Below are 22,474 nucleotides of genomic sequence, written 5' to 3' on the forward strand. Positions count from 1 at the left end.
ATGAAATATCTTATGTTTCCACAAATAAATTATTAAATTATTCCAGTTTAATAGTTTTTTTTAAATGTGACATGCAGTTTCTTAAAGTATGTGTGTCCAAGAAAAGAAAATATTTTTTCATGAATAGAAAGCTGTATTTACTGAAGATAAGAGTTGCTCTTCCATAAGGGTCGTTTGAGGTGCTTAACTGACTTTACCTGTTTCTTGGAATGGCTTAAACATTTTTTTTAATTTATAAAAATCTGTTGGGTATTTTACCCTACTCGTACATGAATACTGTTGAAGTTAGGGAAAGATATCAAAGCTCCATTCTCTGTACTTTGGCCTTTGTTGTATTAAATGAGTAGGGATAGTGTTTGGTCTGTTGTGAATTGCTGTCTCAGTTACTTGTGACTGCCTAATAAATTTCTCCAAAACTCATTGGCTTAAAACATACAATTTACAGTTTTTGCATGTCAGAAATCTGGGCACAGCTTGTCTGGGTCCTCAGCCTTAGGGCCTCTCACAAGGCTGCAGTCAAGGCTGGGCTTGAGGTCTCATTGTGAATACTCTGCTGATGAAAGATACGCGTCCAAACTCATGTGGTTGTTGGCAGAACGGTTTCTCAAGGGTTGTTGGACTAAGATCCTCACTTCCTGTTGGCTGTATGCCAGAGCCTGCCTATACTATTCCTTGCCACATGGGACTTTCCCATAGGAGGCTTGCTTCATCAAAGCGAGCAAGCTGAGAGGGCAATAGAGTAAGCTGAGGAGACAGTAGCTACCAGGACAGAAGTCACAGTCTTTTGTAACTTAATTACAGAAGTGACACCCTGTCGCCTCTGCTGAATTTTTTTCAAATTTTTCAGATTTTAAAATTTCTTTTAAAACTTAATTGTTAAATTTCTTTCATTTTTCTTTTCTTTTTTTTTTTTTTTTCTTATTCTTTAATTTGAGATACTGGGGATTGAACCCCTGCTGAAATCTGTTGATTAGAAGCAATTCACTCATTGGGTCCAGGCCACACTTGGGGGAGGGGATTTATAAGGGTGCAGATACCTGAATGCAGAAACCATTGTGGTACTGCCTGCCACAACTCTTTTGAATCTTTTAATGGGTGGACCGTATGGTTATATCAAATCATGCTACCTGATTTGAATTTGTGGTGGTCTGGCAGTATTTGTTATGATTATCAGGTCTTCAAATTTTTATTTGTAAACCAAAAAATTAGATTAAAGCCTTATTCAATTTAAAACATGTTATCTTTATTCCTAGCAAATACAATTTTGATTGGAAGTTTCAGGGTGTCAAGGTGAATTTTTAGTATGGGCCTTGAATGATAATATGTAGGATTTCATAATAAAGTCAAGACAGGCATTCAGAGCCTAGGGTATTGTGATATGTTGAAGTAATCTAAAATAGCTAAAACTTAGGGAAAGGAGGCAGTACAGAAAAAGGGATAAAAGATAAATCACAAGTTGAAGACATTTTATTCAGCAGGCATTTTTGAACATGCTAGACACTTAAGGGATAGAGCTCATTAAGAAAATTTCTGTCTTCAAGGAGCTAAAGTCTGATAGTATTGAGGAATCATTTTTAAAATTTTTAAGCAAGGAAGTTACATGCAAATTAGGTATGTTGAAGTGTCACTGTAGAAATATCTAAGCCTTCAATCAAACAAGGATTGCAAAAAATGAGAGAAATATCTAAGCCATTGCATGTATTTATGTAGAGATTTACAGCCAGGTGTGGTGACTCATGCCTGTGATCCCAGGATTTTGGGAAAGTGAGGCAGGAGGTTTGCTTGAGACCAGGAGTTCGAGACCACACTGGCCATCACAGACCCTGTCTCTATATTTAGAATAAAAAATAAAGATTTACATGATGTTTTTAATTACATAGGAAATTATGTGAATGCCAGTAAAACCTTTATTTTACTACTATTTCTTCATTTCGTTAACAGTTAGCATAAGTAACATTATATGCATAAAATTGTACTTATAGTTGGTCTCTAGTTAATAAATATAATTTACCAGATGTTGAGTTAATCATTTTCATTATAGAGAATCCTCACCAAACTTTACATTGCACTCTAATTTCTGAGTGAAATTGACTTCGCTGTTTTTGGATGAAAATTCTGAATTTATTGAAAGATGATTCAACTCTGATATTGTCTGCATTTGACACGCTTGATATACTTTCTGCTGAATTAGAAATAACTTGAGGGAATTAAAGAAACATAGTGAAAATCTACAATTAGAGAACTAGGCTATAAAAACTATTAGTGAACAATTCTGCATGTGAAAGACGGTCTAGAATATAATAATTATTTTTATTTTATCAAAAAGAGCCCAAAGTTTGGCATCCCAAATAGAATTGCATATGCATTCCTTTGCTTGGCTTTAAGAGCCTCTGTTACCAGATCTTTTTTCCTGAGATTTCTTGCAACACACATCTTGTATTCTAATCAACCTGTGTCATCATATATTTAGATACTGCAAGTTCTTTTCTTAACTGTGTTCCCTCATTCAACAGATAAATAATAAAGGGTACTGTAAACCACCAAAGATAAATAACCCTTTGTAGAACTCAGTCTACTATAGGAAGCCAAATGTTTATTTCCTCTCTGGAGAATTTTGCAATGCTAGAGCCTCATTAAAATGTAAATATAAGTTGAAGAAATCTGAAGAGTTGATTTCCAAAACAGAACATCTCCATCCCCAAAACAAAATCATTGTCCTTTCCCCGATAATTGTATAGTTTTGAAATTAGTTTTACAGTGCGGAATTGGTTTGTTTCCTTTACAATTTTGTCTTTTGGTTTTTTAATGCCAGAGGATCCATCCTGTTGTTGGGACAGTGCATGCTAGAAGCTTATCTAAGTATTATAGCACTTTAAAGGTGGACATATGTGCAGGCTTTGAGCAGCTGGGGTTTTATCCATCTGCTACTGCCCTTGTTCTACTCTTTTTTTTTTTTTTGAGAGGGAGTCTTACTCTTGTTGCCCAGGCTGGAGTACAATAGCATAATCTTGGCTCACCGCAACCTCCACCTCCTGGGTTCAAGTGATTCTCCTGCCCCAGCCTCCCGAGTAGCTGGGTTGACAGGTGCCCGCCACCACACGCAGCTGATATTTTGTATTTTTATAGAGACAGGGTTTTCACATGTTTGTCAGGCTGGTCTCAAACCCCTGACCTCAGGTGATCCACCCGCCTCAGGTTCCCAAAGTGCTGAGATTACAGGCATGAGCCACCGCACCTGGCCCTTGTTCTACTCTTTAGCATGAATTTTTTTAGACCTATCAGCCACCTATGCAGATTTCATTCCTGGTAAGTTATTAATTTTCCTAAATAATTGAATCTATTAGATGTTTTAATTTCATTGTTCGTTTATGAACGTCTTCTTTTCTTGAAACACGCACACTGTGATTTTTATTCTTAATTTTAAAATGCTGTCTGCTGGGCACAGTGGCTCACGCCTGTAATCCTATCACTTTGGAAGGCCAAGGCACGTGGATCACCTGAGGTCAGGAGTTCTAGACCAGCCTGGCCAACGTGGTGAAAACCTGTCTCTACTAAAAATACAAAAATTAGCTGGGCGTGGTGGCAGAAGCCTGTGATCCCAGCTACTCAAGAGGCTTGAGACACGAGAATTGCTTGAACCTGGGAGGCGGAAGTTGTAGTGAGCCCAGATTGTGCCACCGCACTCCAGCCTGGGTGACGAGTGAAACTCCGTCTCAAAAAAAAAAAAAAAAATGCAGTCTGATATATTCCCTGGCTTTAACTTTTGGGTGAAATTTCAGTAACACTTTTATCCTCATAAACAATAAGGATAAGCAGGGCAACCATTAAAATAGTAATACCTTATAGAATATATATACACACACATACATATTTCTGCAATAGGGTATTTGTTATTTGGTAGTTGTATGCAAGTTGTAGTTTACTAAATTTAGTGATTTTTTAAAACTTTATTTCAAAATAATTTTAGATTTACAGAAATGTTTCAAAGATTACAGGGAATTTCTGTATATTCTTTATTCATTTTCCCTAATATTAACACACAATCATAGTACATTTATTTAAACTAAGAAATGAACATTGGTACAATATTAACTAAATTACAGAGATTTTCCACATTTTCCCGGTTTTCTCACTAATGTTGTTTTCTTTTTCAAGAACTAGTCTGGACACTAACATTGATTGCATTTAGTTATCATGTCTCCTTACTCTCCTCTAAGCTGTTACAGTTTCTCCGTCTTGCTTTGTTTACCATTACATTTTTAAGGAGTACTTGTCAGGTATTTTGTTAAGATATCTCTCAATTTCTGTTTGGCTGATATTTTCTCATGATTAGACTAGGGCTTATGGATTTTTGAGAAGGATACCACAGACGTGATGTATCCTCTTCATGTCATCATGTATCTTATTACTAGCGATCTTAACTTCGACTGCTTAAAGTGGTGTCTGCTAGGTTTCTCCACCATAAAATGTTCTGTTTTCCCCTTTGTGTACTCTGTTCCTAGAGGCAAGTCATGCACTGTGCAGCCCACACTTCAGGAAATCAAACCCCACCTGCCGCAAAGAGGAATATCAAAGACTTTGTGGCATTTTTTGTTGTTTATCACCCTTCTGTTTGTTCTTTTTTCTGCTTCTGGAATATTCATTTTTGTCTTGGATCTGTCTTTTTTTTTTTTTTTTTTGTGCTTTCCATTTCTTTATTCTTGCTCTGTGATGTGAGATATTTCTTGGATTTAATATTCTACTCCACAAATGAAGCAGTGACCATTTCTCCCTTAATTAATCTACTGAATTTTTCAATTTGAAAATCAAGATTCTAAGCTACAAAATTGTTTTTATGTTTGTTGCTTTTTTTTTTGAGATGGAGTTTTGCTCTTATTGCCTAGGCTGGAGTGCAATGGCGTGATCTTGGCTCACCGCAACCTCCACCTCCTGGGTTCAAGCGATTCTCCTGCCTCAGCCTCCCCAGTAACTGGGATTACAGGCATGTGCCACCACGCCCAGCTAATTTTGTATTATTTAGTAGAGATGGGGTTTCTCCATGTTGGTCAGGATGGTCTCGAACTCCTGACCTCAGGCGATCTGCCCACCTCGGCCTCCCAAAGTGTTGGGATTACAGGTGTGAGCCACTGCTCCTGGCTTGTTCGTTGCATTTCATATCAAGTAATATGATTGCTTTTTCTCTTTTTCAGATATTCACTGCCCTTCTTCAGCAGTTCTATTTTATCGTTATTTATGTTCTCAGTGTTTATTCTTCTTTTCCTTTTGAATGCTATGGCCTTTTAGATACACAGTTACTTTTTCCCTTGTGGCTCATTTAGACTCAGTTCTGGTTACTGAAATATTGCTAATGGTGATAAACCTACAGAAGATTACAAGGAGAATAAGTCATTTATCTGTCTTGTCTTGTTAAGGGCATGCGGTAGGCTCCTTTTAGGACATTGAAGAAAGTCTTGGTTTTCAGGCTGTTTCCTGGTTTGAAGTCTAGGGAAGTCTTAGCTCCTTTGTTAACCTCTCTGAAAAAGACAGGAGTTCGCAGTAAACTTCCTTCCGGGCTCATTTCCATATGACAAATTCCAGTCTTTGCTCTCGGATCCTATGCTGGTCTCCAGTGTATTTGCTTAGTTCACGGTGGGGAAGAAGCCCTGTACCTCTTAGTTTTTCCTCAAGAGATTCAGCCCTTAAATTTCAGAATCTGTCCAAAGTGTCTTCTTCTAAACTATAACTAGGGGCTTAGTCCTTCTCCGGGTATATGGGATCGTGGCTATTTTTGTGTAATTCAGGTTTCCTTTATCCCCAAGTTACTTTCCAACAACATACCAGTACATGTAATTATGATGTTAACTATGTAATACCTCATTTTATAATAACATCACAAGTTAATAGTATCACTGATAGCTCATAATTTCTTTCTTTCTTTTTCTTTGTTTCCTTTTTTTTTTTCTGAGACGGAGTCTGGCTCTGTTTCCCAGACTGGAGTGCAGTGGTGCAATCTTGGCTCACTGCAACATTCACCTTGTGGGTTCAAGCAGTTCTCCTGCTTCAGCCTCCTGAGTACCTGGGATTACAGGTGTATGCCACCACGCCTGGCTGATTATTGTATTTTTAGTAAAGACAGGGTTTCCCCATGTTGGCCAGGCGGGTCTTAAACTCTTGACCTCAGGTGATCCACCTGCGTCGGCCTCTCAAAGTGTGGTATTACAGGCGTGAGCTACTGCACTCGTTTCTTCGTTCGTTTCTTAGTCTCACGCTTCTAGTGATCTATAGCTGATAGTATGCCCATAGATATTGTGTTAAAATATTTTAATAGTAACACTGTCAGACACAGTCCATCTTGCTAATATAAATGTGGGGTTTTTTTGGTCTTAAAGCAGAGGTTCTTAAAAAATGGATCATAAAGTTTTGGAGGACTTGAGTTCAGTTGATGGATTTTTACCATGCACTGTGGACTTTCAAATTTGTATTCCACCTGGACCTTTTTCTCCTGTCTGCTACTCAGGTATCCAGTTGGCTATTTGACATCTTTATTTAGTTGTCTCATAAGCAGCCTAAATTTACTGTAACTCCTGTTTTTTTTTTTTTTGTTGTTGTTGTTGTTGTTGTTGTTGTTGTTGTTGTTGTTTTGAGACGGAGTTCCACTCTTTTTGGCCAGGCTGGAGTGCAGTGGCGCGATCTTGACTCACCGCAACCTCCGCCTCCCGGATTCAAGTGATTCTCCTGCCTCAGCCTCCTGAGTAGCTGGGATTACAGACATGTGCCATCACGGCCAGCTAATTTTGTGTTTTCAGTAGAGATGGGATTGGTCAGGCTGGTCTCGAACTCCTGACTTCAGGTGATCCGCCTGCCACAGCCTCCCAAAGTGCGGGGATTACAGGTGTGAGCCCCTGTGGCCGGCCATAACTCCTGTTCTTTTGCCTGCTCCAAACTTTATTCATCTTAGTAGAGGAGATGGGATGATACCACTCTCCTTTCAGTTGCTTAGGCCAAAAGTTCTGGGCTTATCTTTGATACTTCTTTCTAACCCCGATCTAATCCATCAGTAAGTCTTGTTGACGTTACTTTCAAATATATACTGAATCCAAGCACTTCTTAGTAACTCCACCTTTTTAAAGTTGTTACTTTTTTGTCTTTCACATTCAGATTTATTGGCATATTAGCATGATTAACATTTTCATTTACTAATAATACTAAGTGTTCATATCTAGACTTCATTTTTTAAAAATCAGTAATTTCAGAGACTTTTCTATTGTTTTTTTTCCCCCTCTAAAACGTCAGCTTTTAATTTTGTTTCTCTTTTCTAATTTCCATTATGATGTTTTGGAGACTGTTAGAACTGTGTTTTAGAAATACCAAACATGAATTTTTTCCTTGTTATCTGTTTTGTTTCCAAAATTGATGTCAGAAAATGTGATCTGTATGGTACTAATTCTTTGACATTATATTAAGATTCACTGGATAGTTGTTCATTGTATACCTTGGTAAAATATGTACCTTGTAATTATTTGTCTCAGTTTTCCGTATTCCGTGTACTCAATCTGTATTTTTACTAACGTGTAAATGTGTTAAGTTCTCCTGCTCTCTTAGAAATTTGTCAGCTTCTCTTTGTACTTGACAACTTACTAATATATTTAAAATTGTAGTTTTAGTTTAGTATTGGTACAGCTTTTCAAAAACTGTTATGTAGCATGTGGTGACCATTGTGTCTCCAACAGTGGTTTTGGCTTTAAGTCCACTGTCTGTTATTAGTATAGTTGTATGAGTCTTCATTTGCTTTGTGTTGTTGTATGTCTCTGTTAGTCTTAACTTCTGTTTCTTTGTGTGTTAGGTTTATTTCTTATAAATTATGTATAATGGGATTTTAAAGTTTTTTTAGCTGGTATCTGGTGGTTTCATTGATGGGCCTACATTTATTGTGACTCCTAGTTTAAATGATATAAATGTTTATTTCCACCCTCTTGTGCTTTCTAATCTAGATTTTTTTCAAACTCATTCTTAACTTTTCTGTCCTTTTGGGGTATTTTCTTTATTCTCCCCTTGTCCATTGAGTTGGGAGTTATGCATTTTATATATAGATAGACATATATGTAATCTGTATATTTTAGTGATTCATGTAAAGTACATACTTGATTATAATTCAAACTGAAACAGCACAACACGTGGTCCTCATTGTTATAACTGATCATCTCACTGGCATTAAACTACTCTTTGTCTAACTTATCCTTAAGAAAAGTTGCGTTTTTTTCCTGTAGTTTCTAGGAGTCTTCATGGAGTTGAGAAATTTCTCTTAAGTTTTGATCAGTTATTTTATGGGGAGAACAAGCAGATTGCCGTTACATCTTTTTACTTAATCTCTCTATGTATTTTGTATCTAGCTTATTAGAGTATGCTTCCAAATTTCTCATCTAAAGCTATTTGTTTCCTTTAGCAGTGAATTAAACTTTCTTTATGTTTCATCTGGTTTGTGAAAAGTTGTAGGACCTTTGTAAAATTAGACTACAGCTTCATGCTACCAAATCCTTGTTTTATCTTTTCTTCCTTTGCTGATATTGTGGGATTTTTGTTTTTGCTTACTCTTTTGAAATGTACTTAATCTAGCTAGCTGTGTCTATTTTTGTTATTCCATTTCAGTGTATCTCACCGATACTCGTTAGTCTATGAAATAGTTTCATTTTATAGTTACGTAGTAGGACATTTCTTTTATTAGCTTTATGTATGAAATAATGCTCTGCAAGTTCCAGGAATGTATTAAAATAAAAAAGAAAGGACTTTTAGTAACAAACAGCTGAGGTTCTCTTTGAAATTTACAGTACAGTTTTCAGGGGATGGAAAACTAAATTGACCACTTGCAAAATACGATTTGTATTTGTTACAGAACATGTTTTACTCATGCAAAAATAAAATGAGAGTAGCAAAAGCACAGTGAGAGTCTCATAATGTGTTAAACACCAGTGGTTTTCAAAGTGCAGTTTCTGGACCAGCAGTCCAGAATCACCTGTGAACTTGTTAGAAATTCAGATTCTCAGGTTCCACATCAGACCTCTGGGGCCCAGATGTGCCATCCAGGTAGGTGACTGTGATACTTGTTTTAGAACCACTAAGTTACACATTAAAACAAGGTTGTACAAACTACTTGATGTGTTCAGTTGATAGGCATGTACAATGCTAGTCATTTTTTCATCAGAAATATTTAAAATATTTGATTACTAATAAACATTATTTGACTCAGTTTAACTTTTGTTCAAGTAGTTTTTGCTTTTTAAAATCGGAATTATAATTTTTCTCTCACTTATGTTATAAGCCAGCATTCAACTGAATTTGTCTAACACTCATCTTTTTTTTTTTTGAGATGGAGTTTTGCTCTTGTTGCCTAGCCTGGCATGTAACAGTGCGATCTCGGCTCATGGCCACCTCCGCCTCCTGGGTTCAAACGATTTTCCTGCCTCAGCCTCCCCAGTAGCTGGGATTACAGGCATCTGCTACCACCCCCAGCTAATTTTTATATTTTTAGTAGAGACGGGGTTTCATCATGTTGGTCAGGCTGATCTTGAACTCCTGACCTCAGGTGATCCACCTGTCTTGGCCTCCCAAAGTGCTGGGATTACAAGCGTGAGCCACTGCCCCCGGCCTCGTCTTACTTTTTAATGCAAAAAGTTATAGTGTGCTGAAAGAGAGAGTGTAAGATATGGAGGAAATTTGTAATTTAAAGTTTTTTTATTAATCTGAAATCTTCATTGAATGCAACTGTACTGCAGTTTAATGCAAGTTTTAACCTTTTTCTCCTACCCCTGCCTCAGCCAATAGCTTTTAGTCTGTTTGACACCTCAAGATCAAAAACTCATTGAAAGGTTGTAACGATGTTATTATATTTTCATCATAAACAAACAATAGGGATGTGGAGAGGATCTATACTCTCCTGAAATAGGTCTTTGTGTTTGGGAGTTCTTTATTTAAAATGTTTTGTGGTAATAATCTCACTATGGTATATAGAGGTAATTATCAATTGTTTTTAATTACTTGAATTAGTACTTGAACTTTATGTGGAGATGATTTACATTATATGTGCATATAGTTTAAATCTTTAAATAATGAGAGTTTTTCATTGTAATTCTTTTTGTTTGTTTGTTTTTTCAGGAGAGAAATAGAAACAAACAATAACCATATGAAGATGTCCTGTTAAATTTACAACACTAACGATGTAGACTCTGGAAATGCCTAAAAGAAGACGTTATTAAAGCTTTTTTTCTGCTTAAGGTGACATCTTTGAACACTTTAACACAAAGTTGACTCTTCTCGTAATGGTTTTCATCAGCGCATCTGCCCTTATACTCTCACCAAACACACTTGAGAACTGTAACTTCGTCAAGCACTTTCTGTCCTGAAGCTTTTAACAGTATCTGCTGTCTTTTGTAATTATGCATCCTAGCTAAGGCACAGAAGACTGAATGAATGCAAGGATTCATTAACTCTTTGAATTTGTTAAATACTAACAGTTAACCATTAGAAGTGGTTCAATGATGTAAGAGTCACACTGCTTCAACTTTTTCTTTGTTGTAGTTTTTAAATTGTCGATTTTTAGCTATTTGACAGATTAAAAGCAAAGTAATCATGCCATATTTAGTCCTGGAGTTCAAGTCTAAATGTTTATGTGAAAAATTATTGTAGTAAACTTTTAATATGGCAAAGCAACCTTAAGCTCTATTTTAGCCAAATGAAACATAATCTGAAATTATATTAGAACATTTCCCTTGTCTTCAAACTGTTTGGTGTAACAGAATATTGATATGCATCTTGGTGGATTTCACCAGTTAATGCACATTCTTCTTCCCTCCTCCCCCCATTAATATGTATACTGAAAAATGTGCATTTGTCTGAGGAATTATTTTGTTTGCTACCACTTAATGAATCTCAAACTTTTGAGTAAATGTACCTCAGTCTAATCAGACTTTTTATGACCTTTATAACTACATTTAAAACCCTTAATTCCTATTTCTGGGTGTTTGCGAGCCTGATTGCTATCATGAAGTAAAAATTTATTACTCTAGGTATTCACTAGCTAAATAAACATAGTTCTTGTTTAGCAAGCATATATTGTTCCTCAGCTCTTTTCTCCAGCTTTTGCAGTGTCCTGGCATCCTTAAAATACTTTGAAAATATGGCCTTGATCCATGGATTAAATCAGTATCTAAGTGAATGTGTTGATGTTTTATTGATCAGATCTATATCAGTGGGAATACAGCATATATCTGGATATTCTTATAGTTATCTTTTTAACATCTTATTTTTTTCATTAATTACATATCAACATTAATTTTGTATCTTGAAGCAAATTGATTTTGTATAATTAAATGTGTCAAGCATCTGTATTAATTGATTTGATGGCATAAGGTTATGAAAATAATGTACTGCCCCATGTATTACCGTTCCAAAAGGAGAAAGCTATGTAGAAAGATACGTTAAGGGTGAAAATAGCAATACAGTAGATTTGAATACCTTGATGTTTTTACATTACTTCATTTATGTTTACATCATGTTTAGAAATGTTTTCATTTACTATGGTCTTTGGTCACTTCAGCTCAAAAACCTAGTGATGGATATTTCTTTGAGGCTTTCATTTATATAATTTTGTTTCGTACAATGTTTTTTAAAAAAATGTACAAATACTGTATTCAAGTGAAAACGGTATTTGTAGATAACCATAGCTACTACACAGTTCTTTGGTAGTCCCAGTGTAGTTATATCAGTGTTTACTGAAGGGAACATCAAAATATTAATGGTATATTATAAAATAAAGACTTTCTTAAAGGAAAGTTGCACCTATTTTACCTTTTTAAGAGTAAGCCATGAAATCTTGTAAAATGTCTCTTAACTATTTATAATGAAAAGTGGCATTTGGGTATAGTCACCACAGCAACGTTCTACATCCCTAAGATTTACATAGGTAGGACATGTCAAAGATGACTGTTGTCATTCTGGAGGTCCTATTAGAGAATATTATAAAAGGGTGACCTTGTAGGAAGGATCTGAGTCCTCCCCCTGAGGTTCTCTTTTTCTTGGTGCTTTATTAGCAACTCTGGATATTTTTATAAAACTAGTTACATTATAAACGGTTTCAAACATGTTTAATTTACATTAGGTTTTTATGTAAGAGTGTCATGGAAGCACTCAGCAAGCAGGCTGATTGCAATAGACTCAGACATATGAATAAGTGTAATTGAGAGTCTATTCATGGTGAGGAGTACATCCCAGTGCCTTTAACCTGGATTTCTAATCTTAAGTGAAATGGGTGCAGCATTCCTTTGGAAAAAAAAATCTTTTTATTTTCAAGTGATAATTTTGTGTTTTTCTCATATAAGTTTTCTCCAGAGCACCCACCTTCTCTTCCTTCTTGGTCTGTCATTATATTGCAAAATATTTTTCCTCTAAATGAAATTATTACAGGTTGTCTCAAGTACAACCAACTGAATGTCTCTTAACTGTGGGGACCAAAAGGGAGAGAGCCTGGGGTCTACAAAAGGAGACACATCATCAAATGTTTGAATGATCACAAATTAAGACATTATCAGCCCAGTAAATTTCTTGCTAAATGTTTTTCCAAGTTCTGGCTTGAATATTTCTTATTAAAGTTATCTTACGTGGGTATTTTATTTTGAAAGGTATTATAGTTTGTATATTTAACAGTAAGGAGGAAACTGTAACCAAAATTAGTATTTCTCTATACATATTGGTACTTGAAGATTCCTTTCAAAAGAAATCCAGCCTTTTCCTAATTTAGTTCTTAATTTCTCTTTTTAATTTAAGTGATCTTTCTAATTCGAAAGCTGTGTTCTTTTTGAATACCATGCATGGGGGTTAAGCTGATGTTAAAACAGTTTGCAATAAAAAAAGAATCAGCTTAAGTTATTTAATCATTTCAAGTGCATTCTGCATCCTTTAAAAATAAGTTTAAGAAATTTAAGAGAATTGTGTTTTCATTAAGTTTTGCATATCTTTTGTTATGCCATGTAAATTCCCTTTTTCGTATGATTAAAGGAAGGTTATGATAAAATGATTAGTTCATTTACATTCACTTGTAGCAATTACATGAGAATTTGAATTTTGTCGTGTTTGGGTTTGTTCATTCCTGTGAATGATGGTACAGTTAGGTGAGATTTTCTGTTATGGTACCCAAACTCACCATTTGGTCCTCTTTAATCTTTGAGGGTTTCAATAAAAATTGTTCACTCATATCTGTGTTCTTTCCATTTTATCTTCCTGAATATGTATTGCTTGCCAGAAAACGTAACATTTTTGCCTGCTCTTATGGATTTCCTGATTGACATATTTTTCACGTACAAGTAGATTATATCACTCCTAGTTGACTATTTGAATGAAGTAGAGGAATTAAACAGATTAATACTAAGCTTAGAGCAAAACAGAAAGAGAAGGCCTCTTTGTTTTTTTGTAGCAGGAGGAAATAGTGGCAGCAGTGAATAATCCTAATGGCCCACTCTTGGTACCAAGGAATGCTTTTCTGACATTGTCTGCATTACCTCTTGGGATTGATAGTTTATGTCGATAAGATCATGGTGTCTCCGGATGATGCACTGATTATTGCTGGGCTCTCTATCTAAGGTATTTGTTCAGATAGGAAAATTACAGAATTGTTTTGTGTTGTCAAAACCAGCAGGCTACATATAATACTACTGGTCTGTGACCCAGGCACAAGCTTGAAGAGTCGCTCCAGGTGCCTACACTGCAGCAGCATCAGAATCCTCCTTTTTATTACTGGTCATCTAGAGAGACCAAGGGTGTATGTCTCATCAGCATATTAAAATTGAGGACAGTCAATCATAGTTGGGGCCTAATTTAGCTTGGCTTTATCTTGCTTGGTGATACTGGATTTAGTCATTCTAGTCTATGAACCAACATATTCTTGCAGTCAGAAGTTAACTGACCAAAGTTGCTATCTTTCTAATCACAGTACTTGCCATTACATAATCTTGATGAATTCTTTCCTCATTTCTCTTGGTGCAATAGTGAGAAAAAGAACTCTCTCTCTCTCTCTCTCTATATATATATATGTGTGTGTGTGTGTGTGTGTGTGTGTGTGTATGTATATATAACCCATAAGTAGTGGCAGTTTAAATGTGGTTTATTTGTAAATAGTGAACCAAATTCAGAATTTATCACCTTTATAATTTTAGTTACCTGTATAACGCTCGGACTAAATGTAAATGAAAAACTGTTTTTTTAAACTTACTGTTTTTTTAAACTTACTGTTTAAGGAAGGTTATGAATGCAGGGTTAATAACGCTGGAAGATTCCCCACTTCTTCTGCCACCATACTTTTTCCTTTATAGAACACACTTAAAGATTTAGATATTAGAATGTTACTTAAAACAGTGTTAGATATTTCTAAGAGACCAATCTATAACCAGAATGGAACCACTGTCTGGGGGAAGATTTTAGTATTGAGAGTTGAAAGACCAGACCTAGTTATTTCCAACTAGTAGGCTTGACACTAATCATTTCTTTTATTGTAAGTGTCCATATTAATAAAATCAGGAGGTTGGAGTAGAAGGCATCTCAAGTTCCTTGCAGTTCTAATATTTTATAATTTATTATTTAAATAGGTAGTTTTGTAGGCTGTGCTTTATTCTAGGAAGGGTGAATGGGTTTTTTGAAAGTGATGTTATATATATTCATATATAACATGTTGGTTTCCAAACATGGTTTTTTTTTTTTTTTTTTTTTTCCTGGGTAAGAGAGTCTCCCTTTGCTGCCCAGGCTGGTTTTGAACTGCTGCCTCAACCTTTGAAAGTGCTGGGATTGTAGGCATGTGAACCACTGTACCCGGCCAGTATGATTTTTAATAATCATCCTTTTTTCAAAGTATATGTAATAAATAGCCCAGAAAATAAATTTTTGGAACTGATCAAATATGACTACCACTGTCCGTGAATTATGGTCTAGTGGTACAAAAGGTCCATCTTTTCTAAGCGTTAGTAAAGAGAAGCAAGATAATGTGTGTCCCAAAAAAATCCTAGTTGTTTTTTACATTCTACCATTTCATATTATATTTGTATTTTTAAAATAGACCTTAATTTTTAGTACCGCTTTACAGAAAAATTGCAAACACCATACAGAAAGTTCCCAGCACCCTGCACTTGATTAACATCTTACAAATGAATGAACCAGTATACACTGTCACTAACTGAAATGTTAGTGAATTTTGCAGAATTCCCGAGTTTTTACGTAATACACATTTTCTGATTCAGGATCTCATCAAAGACACCGCATTACTTTTAGTTGTCATGTGTCCTTGGGTTCCTATTGGCTGTGATGGTTTTGGTTTCTTATTCTTGTTTTTGGTGACCTTGATCGTATTGAGGCATACTCAGATAATGTTTTAAAACTCCTATCTGCACCAGAACAACAGATTTGCAGAATGCGCCTCCTTTGGAATTTGGCTGGTGGTTTTCTTATGTTTAGACTGGCTTTGGGGAGGAAACACCACATTAGTAAAGTGCCATTTCTATCGTGTCCAGTCAATACCACCAACTTTTTATGACTGTTGATGTTGGACCTTGATCACCTGGCTGAAGTAGAGTTTGTTAGGTTTCTCCACTGTATAACATTACTTGCCCTCCCCTCCCCCTCCCCCACCCCCCACACACTTTCTGTACTGTACAAAGTCTTTGGAAGGAAGTCACAGCCCACATTTGAGTAGGAAATTATGATCTCTTATCCTGGTTTTTTGTTTGTTTTTTGTTTTTTGTTTTTTTTTTTTTTTGAGATGGAGTTTCACTCTTGTTGCCCAGGCTGGAGTGCAATGGCGTGATCTCGGCTCACCGCAACCTCCACCTCCCGGATTCAAGCGATTCTCCTGCATCAGCCTCTGGAGTAGCTGGGATTACAGGCATGCACCACCATGCCCAGCGAATTTTTTTGTATTTTTAGTAAAGACGGGGTTTCTCCATGTTGGTCAGGCTGGTCTTGAACTCCCGACCTCAGGTGATCCACCCGCCTCAGCCTCCCAAAGTGCTGGAATTACAAGTGTAAGCCACCGTGCCCGGCCTTATCCTGGTATTTTTAATGGGGAAGACAGGAATCTGTCTTCATACCATTTGTAAACAGAGGGAGAGTAACAGTTTACCCTATTTTTTATCCATTCCAAGGAGCTTATTGACTTACATGCTTTTAATACTACGCTTAAAGCAAAAGAGAAAGAGAAGGCCTGTTTGTTTTTTGTAGCAGGAGGAAATAGTGGCAGCAGCGAATAATCCTAATGCCCCACTCTTGGTACCAAGGAATGCTTTTCTGACATTGTCTGCATTACCTCTTGGGATTGATAGTTTATGTGGATAGGATCATGGTGACTCTGGATGATGCACTGATTATTGCTGGACTCTGTAAGGTATTTGTTCAGATAGGAAAATTACAGAATTGTTTTGTGTTGTCAAAACCAGCAGGCTACATATAACACTACTGGTCTGTGACCCGGGCTCAGCAGGCTTGTGTGCCAATACATTATTATTATTATTTTTTTTTTTTTTTTTTTTGCCTGTATGTTTTTAGCACACTCCCCATTTTCCCCTCATTTTCAACAGGACAGTTGGATATTGGAGGAATTGCAATGAAGACTTACTTATACGTATTTCTTGAATTCTAATTTTGTGTGTAATAAAGGGATTGAAGTTGTAGTCATAGAGAATATTTAGATAAAAGCAAAATATCTTGATCTTATGGTGTAGGTAGAAACAGTCATTCAGATTTAGCTGAGGGAGATAAACCATAATATTTTATGGTTAGAATGGTGCATTCCCTTGAAAAAAACATTTGGAATACCTTGGCATCTGCTTTTTGATGTAATTCTTTTGAAATACTTTTGAGCCTGCTGTGTAATATAATGGCCAAGACCTTGGACTTCAGAGACTGATTGATCTGTCTTGGAATCCTAGGTTCACTTCTTAACTAACTTGAAGCCTCAATTTTCTGGTCAATTAAAAAATATAAAAGAATGGTAACAGAACCTATTTCAGAAAGGTTAAATGAGGTAATTATCAAGTGTGTAGTACAATTCCAGGAGCCATTTCAAGCCCTCAAAAGTTAGTTGTTAACGATCTTCTGTTTCTTTGGGAGAATTTAGAATTTATTGCCATTGAAGATGTTTTAGGATAGCCTTTACTGCTTCTAGCAGCTTAGAGGTTGTAGTCAAAGTTGATTACTTTCAATTTATAGAGTTACATCGAGATCCTGAGAACAGCCACTGTGAATAAAGCTTTGTTAAATTATAATTTATCTTTTGTTTTTGCTACTTTGGTTTCCAGTGTTTTCAGTGACAGCCATGCCTTTTCCAAGTAAAATGTAACAATATAGAGCTTATCCTGCTAGAGCAGATGGCAGAACCAAAGACGAATTAGGTTAAAAGGAAAGCAAACATGGGGGAATAATGGTAAGAAAACGTGTAAACAATGGAATAAAATTAAATCAAAGATAAAAATTAGATGTATTTTGATTTGCTTATTACAAATGCCCCTTGATATTTAGTGTCATTTAAATATATAAGTAAGTTGTAAGCACTTCATTATGTCTGTTTGGTATCATTACAGAATGGAAACACTAATGCAGATATGTTACTTAGGTATTTCCTCAGTGAAGTCGTGCAACTTTAAAAGGAAGAGGTATTTGGTATATACAAACTTAGATGGCAATTCTATTCTAGTAAATATTCAAAAGGACGATTATATCTTAAGTTTACACATGAAATATGAAAGCTCCAACATAATGCTGTTGCATGTTAATATTAAAGCTACTATCCCCAACAAATATATTGTTTGTTATTACTACTTTGCCGGATTAAGTGGCTTGGTGTCCCCTGGAAAGCAGCCAGTGCTGAGAGTACAATTGGTACTTGTATCTCATAGCTATTTTCTAGTTTGCTTATGTTTTTATGCCTTCCTAGAGTCATTTGTGCTTCTTTCTGAACTTGTTGATTCCAGTTGTACTTGTTTTATTATGAAATTTAAATGTGTAAGTTGATAAAAATGCAACTGAAAAAGAGTTGTTTCTAAGAAAACTAAGTTGGCTGCTTTGGAACTACCTGGTAAAGGTGAGTTGTCTGATTAGGTGGATGAAAACTTAAAAGCCATGGGACAATCATAAAACGTGGAAGTTTTTAATTTGCAAGTGTTTTTTCACTTCTCATTCCACTGAAAACACTTAGAGGATACAAGTATGCTTCATAGAAGAAAAGTATTAAGGAATTGAAATAACAGACTTATTTAAAGAAAAAGTCTTGGACCTATATCAAATAATTGAATTAAAGTATGTGTTTTAAACTAAAATGTTTAAGGCAGGTTTGTATCACTTAAAGTCCCAAAACGTTTTTCCTCTGTGTTAAACAAGTTGACCATCTTCTGCATGTGGCTGCATGTGAACGTATGCAATAATAAGTTGTTATGATATCTTTGTAAATAAATGTAGTAAAGAGAAAGAATTATTCATGCTACTTAGAAAATATAATGTGCTAACACATACTTGTCTAAACTGTAAGAAATATTTCCTGTATGAAATGTTGGAGAGAAGAAATGCACCCAACACCAAGTCTTGGTATCTAAATTAATTAATTAATTAATTAATTAATTAATGTAGAGATAGGATCTGGCTTTGTCACCCAGGCTGGAGTTCAGTGGCGCGATCTTGACTCACTGCAACCTCCATCTGCTGGGCTCCAGCGATCCTCCCACCTCAGCCTCCTGAGTAGCTGGGACTACAGGCGCATGCCACCACATCGAGCTAACTTTTTGTATTTTAGTAGAGACGGGGTTTTACCATGTTGCACGGACTGGTCTTGAACTCTTGACCTCAACTGATCCGCCTGCCTTACCCTCCCAAGGTGCAGGGATTACAGGCTATCCGCCACCCCACCCAGCCTTGGTGTCTAAATTTAAAGCCACTGAAACCATGTCAGGTCTTGAGAATTGCCATGAGTAAATCATTTCTTTTAGAAGGGCACGTTTTGTTTCTCAGAGCTTGTACTAACTTTTTTTCCTCCATAATACTCCCTTTTAATGAGAAAAAAAAAAAAATGCCTGAGGAAAAGGAAGTTAACCATTAAATACCTATCTTGGAATTTGTTTTAATTTCCTGTTACTTGCCAGGCAGTATTTGAAAGGTCATGCATTAAAAAAAGAAAGTATGTCAATAGCATATACATGTAGAAATAAATCATGTCAATCAGTGTTGATTTTCATAGGAATGCAGATAAAAAAGATTTTACAGAAGATATTTTGAACAGCTTTTCAACAAAGGCTCACATCTGAAAAAGAAATTAATGTAAAGTTTTATTCACATAGAGACCACAGCCACTCTTTCCCTTTTAGTTCATTCTTACAGTTTGGTGAGGAAACTGCTCCACAAAGAAGTCATAGCTTTTGCTGTTTTCAAGGAAAACCTCAGAAGTTTCATCATTTTTTATCTTTTTTTCAAAACGCAATTCAGGAGTATCACACAGACCCACCATAGACACAAATGAGCATCTACCACCTAAGTGGTTCTTGAGTGGTTTTGATACTCAGATCCACTTTCCCAGGTATCTGGTGTTAATATATGGTCCTGATAATTAACAGTAAAATTATTAATGTCAAATTTGTAATATTTTCATGATGATATATAATAATCTTACATTTATTAACAGGTTGGGCAGCAAAACTTCTTACTCTCAGGACTCCTTTAAATGCAAATTGTTGAGGAACCCAAAGAACTTTTTGCTTATGTGGTTGTATTGGTCGATATTTCCCATATTGGAAATTAAAGCTGAAAAGTTTTAAAGCATTGTTTCACTTAATGGAAAGCAGCTGGATTTTCATCTCTGCTTCTGCATTCAATTGTGATATCTCTTGTCATGGAAACCTCTGGAAAACACTATACATATGAAAGAATACGAGTGAAAAAGTCTTAGTATTATCATGAATATAAATTTGGCATTGCAGACGTCCTTTGAGAACTGCTCTTTGGTGATACACGTCGGTGATGGACTGTTTGCAGTTTGAGCTCCTCTACGTGAATGGATATTCCCAAGAGGTTCTGTTGGATCACTTAAGCAGCCCTACCTTGGGGCAACTCTGCCATATATAGGCCTGCCCACCCTCCTACAGACGCACACCAGCCTCTTTCCTTGACCTTGTTAACATAAAATCACATTCTCATCTCAAGGAATGTATCTACTACTTGGAATCTATAGAGTCAGCTTTTAGTTATCAGTGAATTTTTTTGCTTCTGCTTCATACCATTTTCTTACCTTATCTGGTGATTCATTGCCTATAAAAATAATGAGTAGTTTTATAATGAAAGTTAGCTTTGAATTGTGTTTACAAACGTCATAAATTTGTATGGATTTATATTTTTAAGGAATTTTTGTGAAGATACTTAGTATCTGAAGGGAAATGTTTGTTTAACCTCAGTCTTCCTTGTCTATCCTAACCCCAACTCTCCCGGGGAAAAAAAGCTTCCTTTTTTTCCCCTCTGCTCTACTTTCAGTACCACTAATTTATTAACTTATCAAACTCCAAGCAAAGGTGGAGGTAACAAAAGCAGAGGAAATTGTCATCATTGCTTCCTCTTCTCCACCTCACTGTGTTTCCTCTGTCCAACGCAGCACTCTTCTGTTTTTAACCACCCCGGACTTCCTCTCACGTGTCAACTCACCCCATCTTCTGCCTTGTCACTGTGCTCCAGCCACACTGGCTTCCTTGTCTTCCCTCGAACTTTTCACGTGCATTTCTGCTTCAAGGTTTTTCTGTCCTCTCTGCTTGTGTCAGATGTTTCTTCTCTTCTGCACGAGTCTGCTAAAATCACAGTTTATTAGTGTGTATGTCCTTCATCACTGTCTAAAATAATAACTTTGTCCTCTATTTTCTTATCCTCTATTTACTTCATAGAAATTATCTAAAGTTAATTTGTACATGGCTTTATCTTTATAAACCGAGATTCATGAGGGAAGGGACTTTGTCTTCTTTATTGCTGTAAACACTGCCTGGCACATAGCATCCTTAACAGCTACTGATTGAATGAGTCATTGACCATCCTCCAAGCTCATTCTTAAGTTGTGACAAATGGATCATTACTGTTGATGCTGCAATGACAGTTTTGCTAGGGAGCCAGAAGTCAGTCTGTGAAACTGGTGATACTAGTAACTGCTTGAAAGAAAGCCATGTGACTTACATTTTTCGTACCAAAGGGAAAGTTGACTGCTTGATAATATCCCCATTTCCACTTTAATACTCGATTTGGCTGCTCTTGTGAAGCTGCCTTCTCTCCCCCTCCCCCCTTCATTCCTTGTTTTCTTCTTTCCAAAATTACCTTTGACTCTCATTTAAACCAGATTTTTTTTTTTCTGGGTCAGATAAGGGGGAGGAATACAGTGTGATTTACCCTGAGATCATAGAGTGCTGGAAAGGACCTATGCGGGTCATTTAATCTTATCTTCCTGTTTATAGATGAAGAAACAGCCTGGAAGGCTATAACTTTCCCACGTGAGTGAGAAAATCAGGACTTGATAAAAGCCCTGATTTTCTAGTTCCTACTTCAATGTCAAGCTCATCTAAATCTGTGCCCTTCAGATTTTGGGTTTTCAGATTAGGGATGTTCACCTAGTAAATATAATGCAAATCTTCCAAAGTCCAAAAAAAAAAAATGGATATCTGAAGCATTCTGGTGTTTAGAATTTCAAATAAGGAATACTTAACTCATATTTACTTGTTGACTGACCCAACAATTAAGTGCCTCTGTCATTTTTCTTATTTGTAAAATGAGAAACATCCTTACTCAGAATTGTTCAGAGAATTAAACAAAAATGCATAATGCATGACATCTTTTTTTTTTTTTTTTTTTTTTTTTTTTGAGACAGAGTCTTGCTCTGTCACCCAGACTGGACTGCAGTGGCGCTGTCTCAGCTCACTGCAGCCTCCACCTCCCAGACTCAAGCAATTGCCCTGCCTCAGCCTCTCTAGTAGCTGAGCGTGCACCACCATGCCCAGCTAATTTTTGTAGTTTTGGTAGAGACAGAGTTTCAGCCTGGTCTTAAACTCATGACCTCAAGTGATAACGCCCACCTCCCAAAGTGCTGGGATTACAGCCATGAGCCACTGTGCCCAGCCCATCATTCTCCCCTCCACTCCCCTCTCCTCCTCCCCCTCCCCACCCCTCCCTTTTTTGAGACGGAGTTCCTTTCACTCCTGTTGCCCAGACTGGAGTGCAGTGGCGTGATCTCGGCTCTCTGCAAACCTCCACCTCTCGGAAATAAGCAATTTCCCTCCCTCAGCCTTCCAAGTACCTGGGATTACAGGTGTGCACCACCACCCTAGGCCAGTTTTGTATTTTTAGTAGAGATGGGGTTTCACCATGTTGGCCAGGCTTCTCTTGAACTCCTGACCTCAGGGGATCTACCCACCTAGGCCTCCCAAAGTGCTGGGATTACGCGCATGAGCCACTGTGC

At 36.5% G+C, this 22,474-nt stretch overlaps 1 protein-coding gene across 4 annotated transcripts in view; it reads left to right on the forward strand.

Moving 5' to 3' along the window:
* YTHDF3 (YTH N6-methyladenosine RNA binding protein 3) overlaps positions 1-13,223 on the forward strand; it is a 43,400-nt gene extending 30,177 nt beyond the window's left edge. For all 4 annotated transcript variants that reach the window (XM_030937735.1, XM_010360370.2, XM_030937737.1 and 1 more), the window contains one exon: positions 10,129-13,223. In XM_030937735.1, coding sequence (XP_030793595.1) covers positions 10,129-10,152 — 24 coding nt within the window. In that variant the 3' untranslated portion in view covers positions 10,153-13,223. The remainder of the gene's footprint in view (positions 1-10,128) is intronic.
* Positions 13,224-22,474: the final 9,251 nt, after the last annotated feature.

This window comes from Rhinopithecus roxellana, chromosome 9, assembly GCF_007565055.1.
Source record: "Rhinopithecus roxellana isolate Shanxi Qingling chromosome 9, ASM756505v1, whole genome shotgun sequence".
In the NCBI taxonomy this organism is placed as follows: domain Eukaryota; kingdom Metazoa; phylum Chordata; class Mammalia; order Primates; family Cercopithecidae; genus Rhinopithecus; species Rhinopithecus roxellana.